An 18,680-nucleotide genomic window follows, 5' to 3' on the forward strand; every position below is an offset into this window, starting at 1 on the left:
TCTGCTCCATCACTATCAGTGTGTGTATATATAGAGCCATGACAAGAACTGAGACAGCGTTTGTAGCTGCTACATCCAGTGTTTCTTCACATTGGGGGTGAAATATCTTTCTTATATCAGTTCAAAGATTGCTCAGTTTTACCAACAAATATAAAAAATAGTAGTGTACTCAATTGTTTCCAGGTAGTAATATTGTTGATGCCATTGTCACAGAGACAACTGGATCACTTTCAGTTTTTCTCAGAACCTAGTAATGACCAACAACACAGGACAAAATGTTAGTTTGTTTTTTCATTTAGTCAATAACTGAGACATGAAAGCAAATAGTAACAGTGCCAGGCTGACTGTAGTGCTGTGCGATATGCACAAAATGTTATATCTTGATATAGCTAATTTTATATCCCGATAGCGATATATATCCCGCACCAAATCTTCTTGGGGTTCTGCTTCTGTATCCGCATCTGATGTAACGTTACTAGTAATGTTATTTTCGTCTTCCATTGCGCTCTCCTCCGTCTCCGCCATGCTGCTTTGCCTCTGTTTACTCCCTAGCGACCAGTGCCGTCAACGAGTCCTTGCGGGTGATGTAAAAATGCTACCACGAAGCAGTAGCGTTGCTGCAGTTACATTCGCCTTAAATGTGTATATCCAACGGTCATTCCGACGTTGAGTTGTGCTTTACACAGCTTTTTAAATCATAACTGTAGTGTACGTTAACGTTAGTGTAGCAACAGTGCTAAACAAGTAGCATACACGTTAAAATTACGATATAGACAACAGAGGGTTATATCCTCTGTTGTCTATATCGTAATTTTAACGTGTATGCTAGAGCTGTAGCTCTAGTAATCCAGTCAGCTCTAGCTGACTGGATTACTAGACTTTATATTATCTTGAGATGTAATGCCAGGTGGCAGACACAGCAGTGAAAATGGGATTTGTAGGGAAACAATCAAAATGAAGATTGTGTCAAAGTCCTGTATCGTAGGCAACTGGACGTGTTTCAGTTTCCTGAAGACGTTTCACCTCTCATCCAAGAGGCTTCTTCGGTTCTAACTAACTGGAGGGGAGCTGCCAGCTTTTAAACTCTGTGTGGGAGTTTCCTTACAGAGTCGTTAAGGACACGTGTGAGCTCTGAGATCCAGAGTCGTTAGGGCCGCTTATGGGTCGTTGACCCAACTGGCCTTCATGTGGATTGCTAGGGTTAGGGTTAGTTAGCTACTGTGCATATTCTCTGGACCACATAAGCAGAAAGTAATGGTAATACCTTTTGCAGCACAGCCTCACAGAGACCCAACCCAACGTTGCTCGTTTTAATTCCCAGGTCATCAAATACTGACGCTTCGATAAGCCTGTCTGCGTCTCATACAGACACACAAGGTACTCTGTAGTGCCTGTATGAGACTAGGCTTCCAGCCAACTCCAGTGTAAACCCATTTTCGTTAATATGAGACACTCAGAGCAACTGCTCCACCTGACGTAACATACAGAGTGACAAAACCCAATAGGGGCAGGGGTTGGGGAAGAGTGGCAGGTTACACAGAGGAGCTGTTCTTTGTTCAGTCTCTGTGTGACTGAAATGAGCCATATTTCGTAGGCCTAATGATGAAGCCTAATCTTCCGAGTGCACTTTAATTTACATTCTTGAATCACATTTGTCCATGTATTCCTAGTTCTGTGGACTAAGATAAAAAAGCGTTTGTTTTGTCTTGTCATGTCATTATAGGCTACATTATAAAAGGTACCGGTCTATTGTGTTTCAAATGACTAAGCCTACAATTCTTCCCATCTCATAATATATCAGACTGTGATCCTTTGTCTGCCTGCTCATCCCTGTGTCCAAGGACATTTGTTTATCTAAAAAGACCTCGACTATTTAATTGTTCTATATAGGTTATTCGGGCATTTTGTTGAAAGTAACTAAAAAGTAGGTAATAAGTATTATATTACTCTATGCAGACAGTAGTATTGTACTTTAAAATGTAATATGTGATATATTGTATTTTGAAAGTAACGTGCCCAACCCTGGTTGTTATACTGTATGAAACTAGATGTCAGCGATGTTTTTCTAAACCAAACCAAACTGTGACCGTTTTACAACATTAACCACATGTTAGGCTTTCTGGGAGGAAGACTTTGTGCATCGCACACAGACACTAAAGGATACCTTGTGCACCTGAATGACACACTCAGTGGCAGAGAGGCGTCTGTATTAGAAAACCAGGGATGAGAACATATTGCCTTGTTTAACTCGGTTGGGAATCCAGCTATAGTATTTAGTAACTGATTAACTGACAACCTTTCATAGGGACATGGGGTTACCGTGAAGTCCTATTAAATCAAGTTTATGACTTGATATATAGTGAAGATTTTGTTGGTCACCCCCTGCTGACAACCGTCCATCAAATACTCACTGACTAGTAGGCCATGTAAGTTCAGTAATTCTAATTCCCAGGCCAACATTGCTCAGATTGGTCATTGATTTGTAAGAAATGTCCCCAGAGCACCAAATATCCGCTGGGTGTGATGTTAAGTGACAGCTGCAACATGGCAGCCATCAATTAGACCGTTGCTAAGTATTAATGCAGCAGCCAAGGAACCTGGAATTATTCGAAGCATTAAGGTAGAATTCAGTGCATCTATGAGCAGAATTGGATTTAGAGAATGTTCTATTGTCAGATTTAGATCCAAATGAGAGACATTCAGCTCATTCTGTGACTATTCGCGTCACGGCGTGTTATTCAAAGACCAGAATACACCAGAGAGCTGAAGAGATGTTCAAAGATGACAGGATGTGGGATGTGATGGTGACACATAAAGCAGGTGCAGTTCAAAGCACATCACATCCCATTTGCATCCTCTCTAATTTAACTCAGAGAGGCTCTGTCATGAGAAATCTCAAACAGGGGAGGAGACAGAGATATTGTAAAGCAGATGAATGCAGCCTTCAGGAAATCAGCTTTGACTGACAGAGACGAGGGTAAACACTTCACAAGCGCGCCGCTCGCTTCAGAGACACTGTTATGCAAAGAAGAGGAGAGATGGAGAAAAGGGAAAATGAGAGTGCTCCACCCCTCCACCCCCTCAGCTCCTCTCAGGAGGTTTCAGGAGCTGTGTGTAAAGAACCCAGCGCCCCCATTTCCTGTGAGAGGGAGTAGCACTGAATTTTGATAACACTCATTTCCAATTGAGCTCTTCAAAGAGGAAAAGGCTTGGAGACAATTAGAATGAGAGCGTAGCCTCAGCACCCTGAATAGCCCTTGATGAGAGCGACGGGCAAGTTTGGATAGGTTAATCAGCCGTAATCGGAAAAGCAGGTGTTGAACACGCTACCTCACAATCCTCCACCCAAATTATATGATCGTCACATTCACAAAAGTGCGTCTTTTAATTAAACACAGTGTCCTTTCCCGCTTTCTTTTCCTTATTCAAAAGCGTGAAGCAACGCTGATTGCATCAGATCAGTGACACCAAGAACAAATTGCTTTTCTGCCGTGGCAGGGATGATGAAGGGGGTGGGAACAGGGTGTGCATGTGTGTGTACGTTGTTAGGGGGTGGGGGGGTGGTTTAGAGACAGTGTTGCTTATCACAGGAGAGGCACAATAGTGACTTTAATCGAAAGATGATGCAGAAATTACTGTGCAAAAATTATCTTCTTGAGCCGTGGAAAAGAGGATTTCAAGTTTCATTTTTAATCTGAAGAGTGTGGCCCTCTCTGGTCTACAGCTGGCTCCAGTATAATGTTTAAAGCACATAAAGTGAAGGCAAAAAAAACTTTGTAACAACGTGATACTGAGAACATTCTCAACTGACCAAATGTCCTTCACTTATGAAAGCAGCTTGCAGTTTTCCATTTAAGGTTGTATTCCATGATATAAGAATGACTTGGTGAAATCCTTTCAGTACTCTGTACTGAAAGGACAGTACAGTATATGTGCTGTGAAATTATCATATTTGTTTTGTAATGGTTAGACTCTGATTAAATTAATAACCTAGTTTCTGTGAAGCAACCACTTGTCTCCAGTGTAACTCTCACTAATGAAGTATGATTAAATCCATCCACAAAAAAGTCTTTGGAAAAAACTATTTCTACATATATTTTACATTTGTGTTTTTACTAATCATTTACAGGTGAATCTAAGAGTAACAGGATGTCCTGGGCACAAAGACAGAATGAAATTATTCTGTAAGATCATATTTTAACAGTAGTACAAATAAAGAATAAAATAAAATAAAAACAAAAAATAAAAACAGCAATCTTTTGGATATTTTATGAAGATCTCAGTTTTAGTGTTTGACTTCCTCTATGACTGTTGCACACATTCAAGTTTTACAAGAGAATATGTAACAAAAATGGAAGGAAAGATGGTGAGAATGATCAAGAGGAGGACCGCAAAACACGTTACATGTAACAAATTGTATTTTTACAGGTAAGACACCCCAGAGGCCCAGTAATGTCAAGATCTATCCATGAGTGCTGTACAAAGAAAATGGCAAAATGTATTTTAAAGTTATATACATAAAACAGGCAATATGTGATTAAACACCAAGCGCCAAGGCTGCTACCAGTTAAATATCAGTGCATTGCTTATATGCAGTGAAATGAAGTTGTTGATGGGACAGGGCATTGTTAGAAGGCGGAGACAGGGTCCACTGGACCACACACCTGTCCCTCAGCAAAGATGAGTGCTGCTGTTGAAATAGCAATGTGCCAGGTGCAGGCACACCTGGCTTTGAAAGGAAATAGGAAACAACACTCTCATTGGTTTAATTTGTGTAATGCCTAAAACACACCTAGGACTAATTAAGAGTCTGTAAAAAAAAAACTACACTACACTGGACACCTGAACTGAATAAAATCTAACAAATCCAAAAGACACTAGAATGGCACTCAGTAGAGTGCTTACCTCTGCCAAGGCCCAACAGTCCTACTCACAGATACCAGCCACCTAAAGCATCTGCTTTTTTTCATCAAGATCCATGCATTATACCCTGAGAGAATAACAAAGGTGAGAAAATATTTCTGGATCCATCCCTTCATCCAAATCTGCACCAAAAGTTAACGTTGTCTCTTCTGGGCCGAGACCCAACCTCCATTCAAGACTCTTGGAAATCCATTCAACAGTTTTTGTGTAACCCTGCTGACAAACCAACCAACAAACAGAGTAATAAACAAATACATAAACAGACATGGGTGAAAACATAACCTCCTTGGCAGAGGTAATAATGACTGTATTTGTGTTCCTGGCAGGTCCCAGGAGGAGCATCTAATTGATAGAGTCTATGACGCTTCCACATCTGATCAATAAAAGCACAGAGAAACTGACAAGCTCAAAGTGCAGAGGGCGACTGCTCACTCCTCTCATCATTTTAACATGCACATACCAGGCAGACTAATATACTGATGAGTCAGTATTGTTAAAATTTTAAAAATTTTAGAAAAAAAGATTTTTTGTATTTCACCACCACAATTATATTCCTGGCAATGTGGGGAAGGCTTTAAAACAGCATTTACATGTATATAGGCACAGCCAGATTAACCCACTAAGGAAGCTTGCAGCTACACATGCAATGATTAGGGGATCAATTGATTAGTCAATCGGAAAAAAAAATATTAAAAACTATTTTGATGATCAGTCAATTGTGTCAGAATGTATAGATCAGCTGCTTTTCATTGTCATTTATGAATGTCAGTGGAGAGTCTTTGGGTTTGTACACCCCTGATATGAGCTGTGGTGCTCTGGGTTACAAAGTTAGTTTGGTTTTATAATTTCACTTAAAGCTTATTTATTCAAGCATATACTATAAAAGCATAATATCAACTAAAATATTTCAGATGCTAAAATAGATGCTGGAATGGGGCTCTTCAAGGCCTCAAGAAAAGGTAAAAATGATGAAGTTTGGTGTAGGTTTAATAGTTCAATGTGAGGTATAGGTTGAAGTGCAAGAAAATGCTGGCATCATTTTAATTTCTGTTTTGATTTAATGCATCTTCCCAAACAAATTCTTCATCAGTCAAATCACTTGCTCCACAAGTAATCTGGGCCTTTGAGGGTCTGATGGCCTTTGCACACTTCTCATGGTCCAGTCTTGAATTGAGGGTAAGAAGATATAATTTGCACAAAATATGATTGAACTGTTAAATTAATAAATTAAACATGAACATATGTTGTTGCTGTTTTATCAATAATTTGATAACATTACAGTCCTGCTAGTCAAAAAATGTATGTGGGATCTATGTTGCACTGGGAATCTTGGAAAAAAATTTGTAACTTTTTATCTTTTGTAGCATTCAAAAATGTCCCCTTTTTTTGGAGGGTTTATTCCTTTATTTAATAGGACATCTCAAGATTGTGACAGGAAAGGGGGCAAAGAGAGAGGAGACGACATGCAGTGAAGTGCCACAAGTTGGAATTAAAGCCAAACCGCTGCTGAGCTTCTTATACACAAGGCGCCTGCTCATCGAGCAGGGTACCTCTCAAAAATGTTCAACAGGAGCAAAACAAATACACAATTAAGCACATACCTCAGACATACACAAAAATCAAGCATGTGTTTAGCCTAGGTTAGCACAAAGGTTGTGAGCCTGGTAACAGCCCAGCTCCATCAAAGTGAAAAAATACACCTTTCAACCAATGCTGGATTACAAAGCCAAAGCAGCTAACTAAATGCCCAGAGGAAATTAGGTTGTAGCAGTCTCATTAATATAAAATGTGTTTGTTAATGCTATTTGCAACACTAAAGCACAGTTTACTGTAGAATGAAATTATATGGGGCCTAAAACCTGCATTTTCACATAATCATCAGGCCCTGCCTTATAAATAACATTTTATTACTTTGGTTTATATTGTAAATTACGAATACAAACAAAATGCCTAGAGTGAGAAAAACAAGGGGGTCGATCGGGGGCCCACAGTTCATTTTTGCCCCTTTACCCCACAGTGGGTAAATCCAGCCCTGCTTTAAACAACTCCAAACTAATCGATTGAATGGTTCAGTGAAATGGTGTTCAGGCGTTAGTCTCTGCAAAAACCTTGCACCTCCCACGCTTTAAAAACCCATATGTGAAACACAAGAACATACTGCTTCCTCTCAAAAAAATAATAACATATAATAATATTTTCAAATGAGAAGGCTTCAACAGTGTGATGACAAATATATATATATAAAAAAAAGAACCAGTGTTTTATCACAAATCAGTGTGTGTGTTTCCATTGTGTAAGGCTGCCTTCCTTACTTCTGCAAACACCACTGAGTTCTTTTAGAATCTGAAGGCTGTGATGTGTATATGAGTGTTTGGTGTACTGAGTTGTTGCTGTTGTTGGCCTAAAATAAAGCCCCTTTAGCCCAGTGAGCCTTGCAGCAGCCATTAGTTTGAGTCAGCTCTCCCAGCAGAGCGCTGACAATGATGACAGGCAGTGGCAATTCAAGCAGGCCCTGGGGGTGGGACTCCGGGGGCATCGCTTGGTCTGGGTCAGCCGGGCCCAGCGTATTTATCTCTGCAGTAATCTGAAGGAAAAAGGACAGAATGCCTGACCCCAAAACCTCAGGGACATCATCAAAACAGCTCCTATTTCAGGTCCACCATAACTCGCTATGTCGCTCAGTGCCTGCTGTCAGACAGCACAGACATTGTAACCAGAGAGAGAAACAGCCAGGCTGATGAATAACAGAGCAGCAATCAGCTGCGAGTGTAGAAGCCAGGGTAAACCGTTAAGGAGAAACTAGCCCAAAGCTGAAACGGCAATATTGTCACCTCACTACTGACTCAGACTGGAGGCACTTCTTCACTCTGATAGCTAGCACATTTGCAGTTTGTATGTACAGAGTTTCAACATACAACAAATACCTGTAAATAAATGGATAGAGGAGAGCATGAGTGTTGCAGCAAAGTCAGAATAATATGTGTGCATTGTTCTACATATTGGTACTGTTAAAAAAAAATATTAATAGTGTTAAAACAAAACAACAATTTCATTTTTCTTATTTAAATTTTGAATGAAATCATTTGACCTTTGGCCACAAAGGTTTCTGTCGTTTGGGTGATTCAAAGAGGAAGTGCAAGAATAACTAATTAGTTATGGGCTTCACGATTTTTGTAACCTACTATAGTCTGAGACTACTAGTCCTGAGTCTTCTATTTTACATTTGTTGCGAATGTAATACTGCTTTTTTCATTTCAAATGAGAATATCAGCTTAAGAGGTTCAGTATAAAGGTGGTTGGAACTGATATCAATCACAGTAAGTATCATCGCTTCTTATATCTGTTGACTAATCAGTGCCTGCACTACTTTAACACAGCGGACATGAAGATCACATTGAGGGTTACTGTCTGTACAAATTGATTTTCATGAAGCCATGAATGGAAACAAATTGCTGCCTGGAAAGCTGGAAAAAAAAAACAAATGGAATTGAAACACTTTTACATGCTTTGAAAGACAGCCATATGTAATATAAAGTATTTGCGATTTGTGAGAAATGGGATAAAGCATAAAGCAGAAGTTTATGTTACAGATCCCTGCTGAAGGAAATCTGTCTGCCTTCCAGAGAGGTCAGAGGTAAAGGTCAGCTACAGTCCATCACCCCTGAAGCCAGCAGTGATCCAAAAGAGGACAGTCTCTCTGACCTCTGCCATCCTGTCTCCCCAAAGACACTCCATTTATTTCATGCTAGGTTTATTTTATGCAAGTGAGGCACTCACAGAACATGCTGTTTTGTGCATCAGCGACAGTAAGGAGGTTTGAATCAGTATCATCGCAAGAGGTGGCAGCCAGACAAAGAGGCTGCAGGGTCCTGGCACTGCTGATTACAGGCTAATCAGGGGGCAGGGTGAAGGATGGCCATTGTTAATGTGAAGTATCACTTGCCTTGGGTGATACTTGTCTATTAGAGCAAGAATAGCATCTCATAAAGCTGATTAATCTCAACACTAAGACCTACTGTAAATTCACAAAATATGAACAAGTGATAGATTAGATGATTTGGAATACCACACAGCATATGAATATTTCTGGAGCAGAGGGATCCGATGTTAAAAAATGTGAAAAGCTAGAACACACAAGTGCCCCAACTGGTTAAATCATAACCTCTACAACCGATTAGATTTTGGAAAATATCATGCTTTGTGTGAAAATAATGTTCAACCATGTCACTTACATATATTATGCAACTTATATAAGTGAACGTTTTACCCAACATAACTTCATATCAATGTAGTCCAACCAATCCCTACTTGGACTTCTTTTTACTTCTACACTCACCAGGCTACGACATTTGGCACGAAGGGAATGAGAACGGGCTTATGTTATGCAGCCAAGCATTGTTCAAACCAACAAAATTTCTTTTGACATTCTCTTTAAAACCACAACGTTTCCAGTGATACCAACACATCCTGCTGAGTTATGTGGAAATGTGTCAAAAATGATACACAAGGCACAGAAACTATTTTAATTGGATGTACTAGTGCAGCCATAAACACACAGCATGAGGTTTTTTAAGATTTCACTTACTGTAAGGATCATATATCTAAAGTAATTAATTGAACCGATGTGAAAATGCCATATAGTGTGCAACATCATTGGACTGCATAGCATCAGGGCCTGAATTAGAAATGGAATGTGTGCATTTATTAAATGATTTATTAAAAAATACAATTTTTGCTGAGCTTTTGGAGGTACGGAATCTATTTGATTTGATTAACTCAGACTGCTGAAGCCTAATGTTAACTTCAGACAAACTTTGGATTGCATTTTTGCACAGGAGGACTGTTTATTTTGTTCCCTATCAGACATTGAAAGCTCATTAGAAAGGATTTTTTTATGGCCAGTATGAACAGGAGGAACAATTACAGCAAGCAGACATTGTTTCAAAGCTTACATGAGTAACTGTCCATTAATAAAAATCATTCAAGGGTTGTCAGGTTGTGGCTGGTGTTTGTCCTCCACAGCATGACTTGCTTTGCCTTTTTTTCTCTTTAGTTTATCATGGAGCCTCTGACCTGAAAAAGAGCTGCAGGCACCAAAATGTATTAACAGGTTAACATTTACTACTGCAGAAGTGTTGGATTATTAATGAACAGACAACACTTTATCAACGACTTTTTTTACATTACATTTATTTAGCTGACACTTTTATTTGAAGCAACTTACAAAAAGTCTATTTAATCATGAGGCCAAACATTAAAAGTTTTTAGTCCATCAGCTTCATCAATTTTGCTGAACTGCTTCAACGAAACAGAAACAAGGGATAATAAGGGATAGTTTGTTTGTTTGTTTGTTTGTTTTTTCACGGGTCAAGGTGCAGTCTGAACAGATGAGTTTTCAGTCTGCAACAGAGGATGTGTGTCTGTTGTCCTGATGTCAATGGGGAGCTTGTTCCATCATTGTGGAGCCAGGACAGCAAACAGTCATGACTCAACTATTAATGACTTACCGGTCAGAACGGTTTTTCACAACCTGTCAACCTAGAAGTTGTTCTTATTAAGAGCTTTTAACCACAATGATCAATTAAGCCTATAAATCCTTTATTATAGGTGTTAAATGGGGCATCGGTTTTTCTTCTCTGTGTTCTTGGTTGATAATGTTGTGTGTGTGTGTGTGTGTGTGTGTGTGTGTGTGTGTGTGTGTGTGTGTGTCTGTCTGTTCTTTGTTACAGATTACAGCTTCTACTCTGTGTGAATTCTGTGCTGTTTTGTTTTTTATTTTTACCAGTTTTGACAATTTTTACCTTTTAACCATTTCCCCTTTGTGTTACATTGCGGGCAGATAGTGCTGTGCAATCAGCTTTAGTCTACATATTTACTTTTATTTCCTTGTGGGAAGTTACTACAGACTCAAGTCTGCTTAGAATTATATGTAGTATGGAAAGGTACAAATAAGCAAGGACCTCTTGTATTATTTATGTGTGTTTGTGTTTGGTTGGTGTGTGTGTGTGTGTGTGTGTGTGTGTGTGTGTGTGTGTGTGTGTGTGTGTTGTGAGGTTTTGAAGTGTGTGTGAAGGTATGGTGGTGGTGATCACACAACCTGGCCTCATCACTGAACTAGCATCGCATTTCTAAATAAATGATTCTGTATTTGAAACTCATCTCCAAACATAAAAAAATCATCAGAGCTTGAAGTATTTGGACTAAATAGAGGACGCAGCCTGATCCATGTCACGATTACTTGTCAGCTTTTTGAACACACTCACTGTCAAGTCAGCAGCCAGACCTGAATGTACAAAGTCAGTCAACACGTATTCTGTGATGCCTTGGCATCCCTGGCTGATTATGCAAACACAAACACAGGCGTAAGCATCCATCACAACCTGAATTACCAAGGTTGTGGAGTAAGCTGGTGTCAGTTGTGTCTACACAGACACATCCAATTAAAAGATGACTGACTGATGACTGAGCAAGAGTTTGTCTTTACATAACTTCATTCCCTCAGACATTCCCTAAGTTTATTTCTTGCCATCCAGATGAGTGTGTATGATATTTGGATGATAGTTTGTAATGCACCAAATATGCAGAGTGAGAATTGATTTAAAAATAAATCCCTGGGAATTAATTTCCCAGGGATATTGAGTGAGGAAATATTGAGTGACTGTTCAGATTGTTGCAACTATCCAGTGAGACAACTCTCTAACATCACCCATGTTTTGTAGCCTACTCTACTTTGTCAGGGGACATGAATAATGCAGGGAGGCTGCAAAAAACACTATCAGCCATTCCACTATTGTGACAAGAGCACCAGGAGATAGGCTGCATTCATTTGGAGTACTTCTAGTTTTTTTCCAAGGCTGGAAAATGACATTTTTATCAGCCTGTTTGCCTACTTGAGTTTTCTTTTTTCTTCTTGAAAATTAAAAACTTGAGGAAAGGATAATGAAACTATAGAGTAATCATATAACAAGTTTGAACTGTAATTGCAATGTGATTTATATTATATAATTGATAACTTTAATAGGCTTTGAGGATGTGTACTGCATGTAGGCTTTGCATGTATACTGTCTGACTTGAATGGGGAAAAAACAGCCTAAAATGTCACATAATACCACATCCCTGTTGAAGTCATGTGTTCATTACATTAAGGAGTGTGTTTTCAGAGGAAAGCCAGTGAGCCGTCTGAGCACATGGAAGCACCGACAAAAGAAAATCGTGAAAACGGAGAGCTTCCCGGGCAGAAATAACACACAAATCCACAACAACACCTTCTTAAGTAACGAGGTCGAGGGCTGAAAAGCTCTCCTGAATATTCTCGTCAACCACGGGGAGAGAATAAATACAAATAAGAGGGAGTAAATATCTGTGACTGTTCTTACCTTCGGCGCCCATGTCCGTCACCACCGCCACCAGAACAAGCACGAGAGGAAAATAATCTCTGATCGCATTCATCACGGTTTGTCCTCGTTTTGAGCTTCTCAAGCTTTTCCTAGTGAACGTCCTTGGGATCAACACTTTTCCTCTGGTGGACTGAAACACTGAGAGCTCCGACAAACACACACTACACACACTGAGTGCTACTCTCCTGACTTCAGCCCGGGTTTTCTGTCTGAATGTACTCACTGACAGAGACGACGGGCTCTTAGTTTCGCTCCGCCACTACGACTACAGACTACTGACTGTACTGAGTCCACTGACGGGAGGCTGGAGACTGGAGAGCTGCTGCCGCTGCCGCTGCCGCTGCCGCTGCCCCGCTCCGTGCTCTGTGCTGGGAGCCTCCTCCTCAGGGCAACGCCGCCGCCGTGCATTCAGCACCACGGACAGCTCCTAGCGTTGGCCAATGGAACACACGGAAAGCTAAAGAAGCTTGTTTGTTTGGGACGAACTCAACTAAAAACTGCATAATTACTTAGGAATTGGATTTTAAATAGGCTTTGTATGTGTTAACACATCACTGGATATTTAAGGGGAAAACATGTTGGTTTTTTTACTTCTCGTGGAACCATTGAGTTTCATGAATTCCACCCTTGGTGGAAGTACTTTGATGTTTAGGCCACTTAAAGGATAGGTAATAAGAAATATTTTTGCAGAACACCACACTGCAAAAATACAAGAAAAAGCCACTGTAAGTACAAGTAAAGAATCGCCTACATTTATGTGAAGGTACAAAAAGGAACTTTTAACAAGCAGTGTCATTTTAAGACTGATGACCTTCAAAGGCAGTGTTGTGCACATTCCAGAGCTGGGTTAAAATTCAGTTCACACAGATCAAAATGAACTAGTTCACATTCATAGTTTATCATTTTGAATCCATTGTCCCAAACATGAACTAGTTCACATGAATTTCTTTATTTGTGTGTTTATGCCCTTTAAATGAGCTGCTCCGAGCTACTCTTCTTCAATACAACCTCTACCCATCCACTCCCAGCTGCCAAGGGTTGGGAGTAACGCATTATGACAGTAACGCTTTAGAGTAATTTATCACTTTTTGCAGCAATATTCACCCATTACTGAAAGAATTTTGGTGAAATTATTACATTTACTATGTCATAAAATACATAACCACCTGACCTCATCGTCGCCGAGGTCATATACAACATCAAATGTCTTATAGGACATGTTAAATATCTTTGGAAAGCTGCATGTTACATACTGACTTTTTATTCCATTACCATTTTGCCAGTGAAGCCTTCGATGCGATGGTATCCCTTTCAGCAGTTTTAGAATCCAACCTTGAAATGTAGTGTTTATTTGGACTTTTTAAAAATAAATCTATAATGATAAATCCAATGCTGAATGTCCTGAATCCATTTCCCATGTTTGAAAAGTTTTCTATTTCTGATTTAAAGGTGCACTCTGTAGTTTGGGGGAAGACATTTTAACCAGAAGAGAAAGCAGTTCATTGACTGATTTAGGTTAGGGTTAGAGTTTTAAAGTTTCACAAAGTGTTCCTGAGCCAATGTAGTAATATTCTTTTAAAAATGATGTGTTTCAGAAGGGGTGAACCTTGTCCCATCCTTGCTGGTAACCCATGGAATGTTACAAACAGATGTTGGAGCATTCCAACACTTTTCTAATCTTCTGTTGCCCCTGTCCCAACTTGTTTGAAACTTGTTCCTGCCATCAGATTCACAAAAAGCAATGAGTGACTTGTATTCACTTCCCAGTTATTAGGTATGCCTAACGAGAACTAAATGAGTGTAATCCAACAGTCAGTACAGTAAATACTCCTTCAGGAAGGTCATAATGCTCAGGTTTTGTTTACACAATTTTAGGTGGAGGTTTGATACAACTGTAGGGTCATTTTGAACGCTGTAGTTTGTGCTCTTATTCAGCCTTACCTGATATAAATGAGGTGAGCAAAATGTTAGAAACTTTCAGGTAACCCAATATAGTTCAACATCACCACAAACTGCAGCATCCAAAATGATTATGAGACTTGAAGCAACACCTTTTTTCTTAAGCTTGACACATTGAGTGTTTAGAAGAATAATATTTAGATCTGGAAGCGTAATTTTATGGACCGTGAACTTGACGTAATGATTGATCAAACTGACAGACGAGAAAGAGTATTATTTGGAGGCTTAGTTCTGGCTTTAGCAAAAAAATGAAGCAAGTGAAATGGCAGAAAGTGACAGGAGCTGTGAACGTCCCATGGAGCCAGAGCCATGGACTTTGGAGGAGTTTTAAAAAAAAGTGGTCTGATTTCAAGTGAGAGGCCAAGAGGCGCATCTCTGTGCACAGTGATAGCGTGCGAGCTCCTGAAGGAGGAGAGGGAATCTCTGTGCATTCTCCGCGTGATGAGCGGTTATCATCGTGGGCCAGAACATCAGTACGGTCCCTGAAAAGTCACTCTAGCCTGAATTGCGCAATGGCAACGTCCTTTAGCAACACCAAAGCAGCCATTGTATCATGTTGATTTTTAAACATTCGGGAATCTGCGTGGAAAGTGGCAGTGTAAAAGATCCATACCAATACACACATTCACACCGCTCGTAGATTTTTATACATTTGGAAACCTGTGTATTTGGCCCCCGGTCTTTACCAATTTGTCAGATGTAATGTAGGTGTTAACTACGAACAAAACTCACTACATCATAACAATGTAATGTCTTTAAAACTGGAGTGGCTGTGACGGAGACACCATTCAGCCTATTACAAGACAATCAAAGAATTTGAAGCTTTTATTTAAAGGTGTTGACATCGATGCTAGGGCTGGTGTGGTTATTAGGAATTAATAATTACTTATAGTAATCATTAAAATTATTAATCAAAATGATTAATTAAATCAATAAAATGGGGCTCCACCCTGGAATCAGGGACCAATAACCAGACTGAAAACAGTCTCAAAAGAAGGGTTCACTTTAAATGTAAATATTTGTAAAATATTTGGAATTAAAGGAACAGTGAAGGAAATGAATCCGAGCACTCACCATCACAACCAGCAGTTACCACAAAGCATTTGCACAAATAATCACAGAAAACTGCTCCGTACAATATAACAGAATTTATTAATGTGAGCAAATTGATCAATAATCAATACTTCAACAAACAACTACAGCAGCTAAACTATGAAACTAAAACACTCAAGCACAAACTCGAGCAACAAACAACAAACAAGCATGCGAGTGTGTGTGTGTGAGTGTGTGTGTGTGTGTGTGTGTGTGTGTGTGTGTGTGTGTGAGTGTGTGTGTGTGTGTGTGTGTGTGTGTGTGTGTGTGTGTGTGTGTGTGTGTGTGTGTGTATCAGAGAGACAGAAAGAGAGAGAGAGAGCCAAGATGGCGTCATGGAGTGTTCAATGGACATGACCACGCAAGGCTTGAACAAACAATGGGGGAAAAGTCTGTGGACCTAACATGTGCCTTTAATCACAGTGTGGTTTGGACAGAGCTAGACTGAATTTGGTGTAGATGCGACAGCGACAAACATGTCTGATGTTACAGCGGGGTCGTTAACAATTCGTTTTCAACAAGCCACTCATGACAGTATGTGTGTGCATTTACCCAAACGTATGTGTATGTACATGTGGATAAGTAGAGAGAGAGGGAGAAAAAGATGGCTAATAAGCCTCACTTATGATCGCACTGTTGGCGGCTTAGCATTTTTCCATCTCCTAACTCAAGCTGGCTTCCTTGGCGTGGATAAAGGCATTGGCCGGCTACAGTGTCCTGTTAGCGGGCTCTGACGGTGTCGACGTGGGTAAAGAAAATGGGGCAAAGGTTTTGCTTTCTGAGGGGATGTCCTCCTTCTGCAGGGATGAGAGAGGCTGGTTACGCAGCGTCTTCTCTGGATCCTGAACGTGTTTGGTAAACACAGGGGGCTTGTCCAGCAAGGTAAAAGACTGCTGCCTAGGCGGGTAAAATCCAAACGTTTGGGTGCTCCCCTTTAGTAACAGCTGTGCAGGCGGTCGCTGTATGGAACTGGCGATGCATTCAGGTGGGCTCTCAGACAATGTGAGATGGAAGTTTTCAAACCTGGGGGGACTGTGACAACCCTGACCTACTGGACACTAGGGTTGGTGCACTTTCCTTTGTTTACCAGGCTTTGATAGTGCAAGGAGGCTGCATTTAGGCGTCTACATGCAGGCCGCTCTATTGTTAGAACCATGTGGTGAGGGTTCCAACAAAGGTTTAAAAAAAAGTTACATATTGTTGCTTTAAATAAAAAAAATTCACCATAACAAAAATATTTGACACAGGAAAATATCGGATACAATCCACTCTTGTATCAGCCTGCTTCAGAGAAGCTCCACTGGGAGGGTAAGAGTGATGTGATTTGATGAAAAATGGCTTGTTTGGGTTTAGAGGTGAGTTCAACTGACAATTTAACACTTCCTAATGTTGGTCAGTGGAACAAGTGCGTGGACATTACATGTGATCTGATTACACATGGCATGATAATATAAAATGAGAGCCTAAATGTGCAACAAAGTAAAGAGTCCAAACACTTACCTTACCTTAAAACAAACATTTAATGATGATTTCAGACCAGACCATCCTTCCAAAAACATGGCCATACAGTATAGATTGACTGAGCAAGCAGCTTATTACAACCCATATTTATATTTATTGTCCAGCAGCTACCTCTACTGCCTGTAGTAACTATGACGAGAGCTGAAAAAGATGTCTGATGAGATATGTAGTATAAAGAGTGCCAAAGTACGCAGGGAGTAGATTGGGTTGGATGGGTCAGTCACACACAGGACTTTATCCCAGTAGGCTGCTGTTTGTGTCCTGTATGAAACTTATGTTACATACAGTAAGTTAACTTCAGTAATTTTGTATGTAACATAAATTAACTACGTACATAAACTGAATTTACAGAATACAAAAATAAATGTTTATTTTAACCCAAACCGTGATCTTTTCCTAAACCTAACTATGTAGTTTTGCTGCCTAAACCTAACCAAACTGCAACCATTTCACAGCGTTGACCACATATTTATTATTGTTACAATGACATAACCAAATTGCGACAGTTGTCGTATACAGCTCGTCCTCATCAGAAAAACAACCATATACAGTAGGTTGACTATGCAAGCAGCTTATTACAACTCATATTTACATTTCTGGTTAGGTGGTGATCTCTAGCAGCTGTAGTAATTATTGCAGCAGCAAAAGAGTATTTCACAAGAAGTAGTACAAAGAGCAACATGTCCACTTTGGGATGAGGTTATGGACGGACAGATAATGGTGACAGACAACCGTGAGTACATAATGTGGTTAGTAGGGATTTCCCCCCGATCCCGATCCGAGTCAGTTAATATTTTGTTTCTGCCGATACCGAGTCCCGATCCGATACTTAGCCCTAACTAATATTTTCTTAGATAATACAGCTGCATTAAGAAAAAAAAATCACTACATCCAAGGTGCTCAATAGGTTTTTTATTTTGTTGAACAAAGTAAATACTGCAACATTCGTTTTCATATGTTTTTTTGACAAAAACACCAAGTAAAAGTCAGTAACTAAAAAATGTCTTTGGCTCTTATTAATTCCGCGTAGTGCAGCTTTGTAGTAAAACCATAACACTCAAATGAATAACATCACAACTCCACTTAAGTGGTGTAATAGCTAACTGTAACTTTTACATTTACAGTTATAAAAATATACATCAAAATTCCACTTGGTGCAGCATTATAGTAATACAAAAATACTTGAACAGAAATCTCAATTCCACTTAAAAGTGGTGTAAACAGCTCAACCTGAATATTCAACAAAAAAAATTAATATAATAAACAAATTAAATAAATGTGAAAAAGCAGCTTAACCTGAACATGAAAAAAACTGTTTCTGTAGCAGCATTGTTATAAAATCTGAATATCAAAATAAAATGTTAAGGCACTCTTGTGCAGAAGGCATTTTCTTAAAGTGCTATTGGAGCTACACATGAGATCTTTCTAAGTCTCATTCATTTATCTATCGTCTTTCTCTCACTTCAAAATGAAGTGAAGGTTCTTGTTAAGGAAAACCAGCATCTCCACCCTGTTAGCAGACAGGCGGTTCCTCTTCTCATCAATGATGTTTGAGACTGCACTAAAGAGTCTCTCACTGTCCACATTTGTGCAGGGGGCACAGAGAAACTTGGTAGCAACAGCAGCCAGTGAGGGAAATTGTGTGGCATTTGCCCTCCAGTAATGTAGTGGATTGTCTGACCTTGGGATGGTTTGCTCCGTGAGATAAGTCTGCACCTGCACAACTGCTGATGAGGGGCTCACAGACCCTGTCTCCGTCTCCCTCTCTTCCAAGATCTGTTACATGGA

At 39.8% G+C, this 18,680-nt stretch overlaps 1 protein-coding gene across 1 annotated transcript in view; it reads right to left on the reverse strand.

Annotated features, from left to right (window-relative positions):
- Nucleotides 1–12,659, reverse strand: part of sez6b (seizure related 6 homolog b) — a 259,161-nt gene extending 246,502 nt beyond the window's left edge. The window contains exon 1 of the mRNA XM_084350932.1: nt 12,300–12,659. Coding sequence (XP_084207058.1) covers nt 12,300–12,372 — 73 coding nt within the window. The 5' untranslated portion in view covers nt 12,373–12,659. The remainder of the gene's footprint in view (nt 1–12,299) is intronic.
- Between the last annotated feature and the right edge of the window lie 6,021 nt (nt 12,660–18,680).

This window comes from Pagrus pagrus (genome assembly GCF_965226575.1).
Source record: "Pagrus pagrus genome assembly, chromosome: 4".
NCBI classification, from domain to species: Eukaryota; Metazoa; Chordata; class Actinopteri; order Spariformes; family Sparidae; genus Pagrus; species Pagrus pagrus.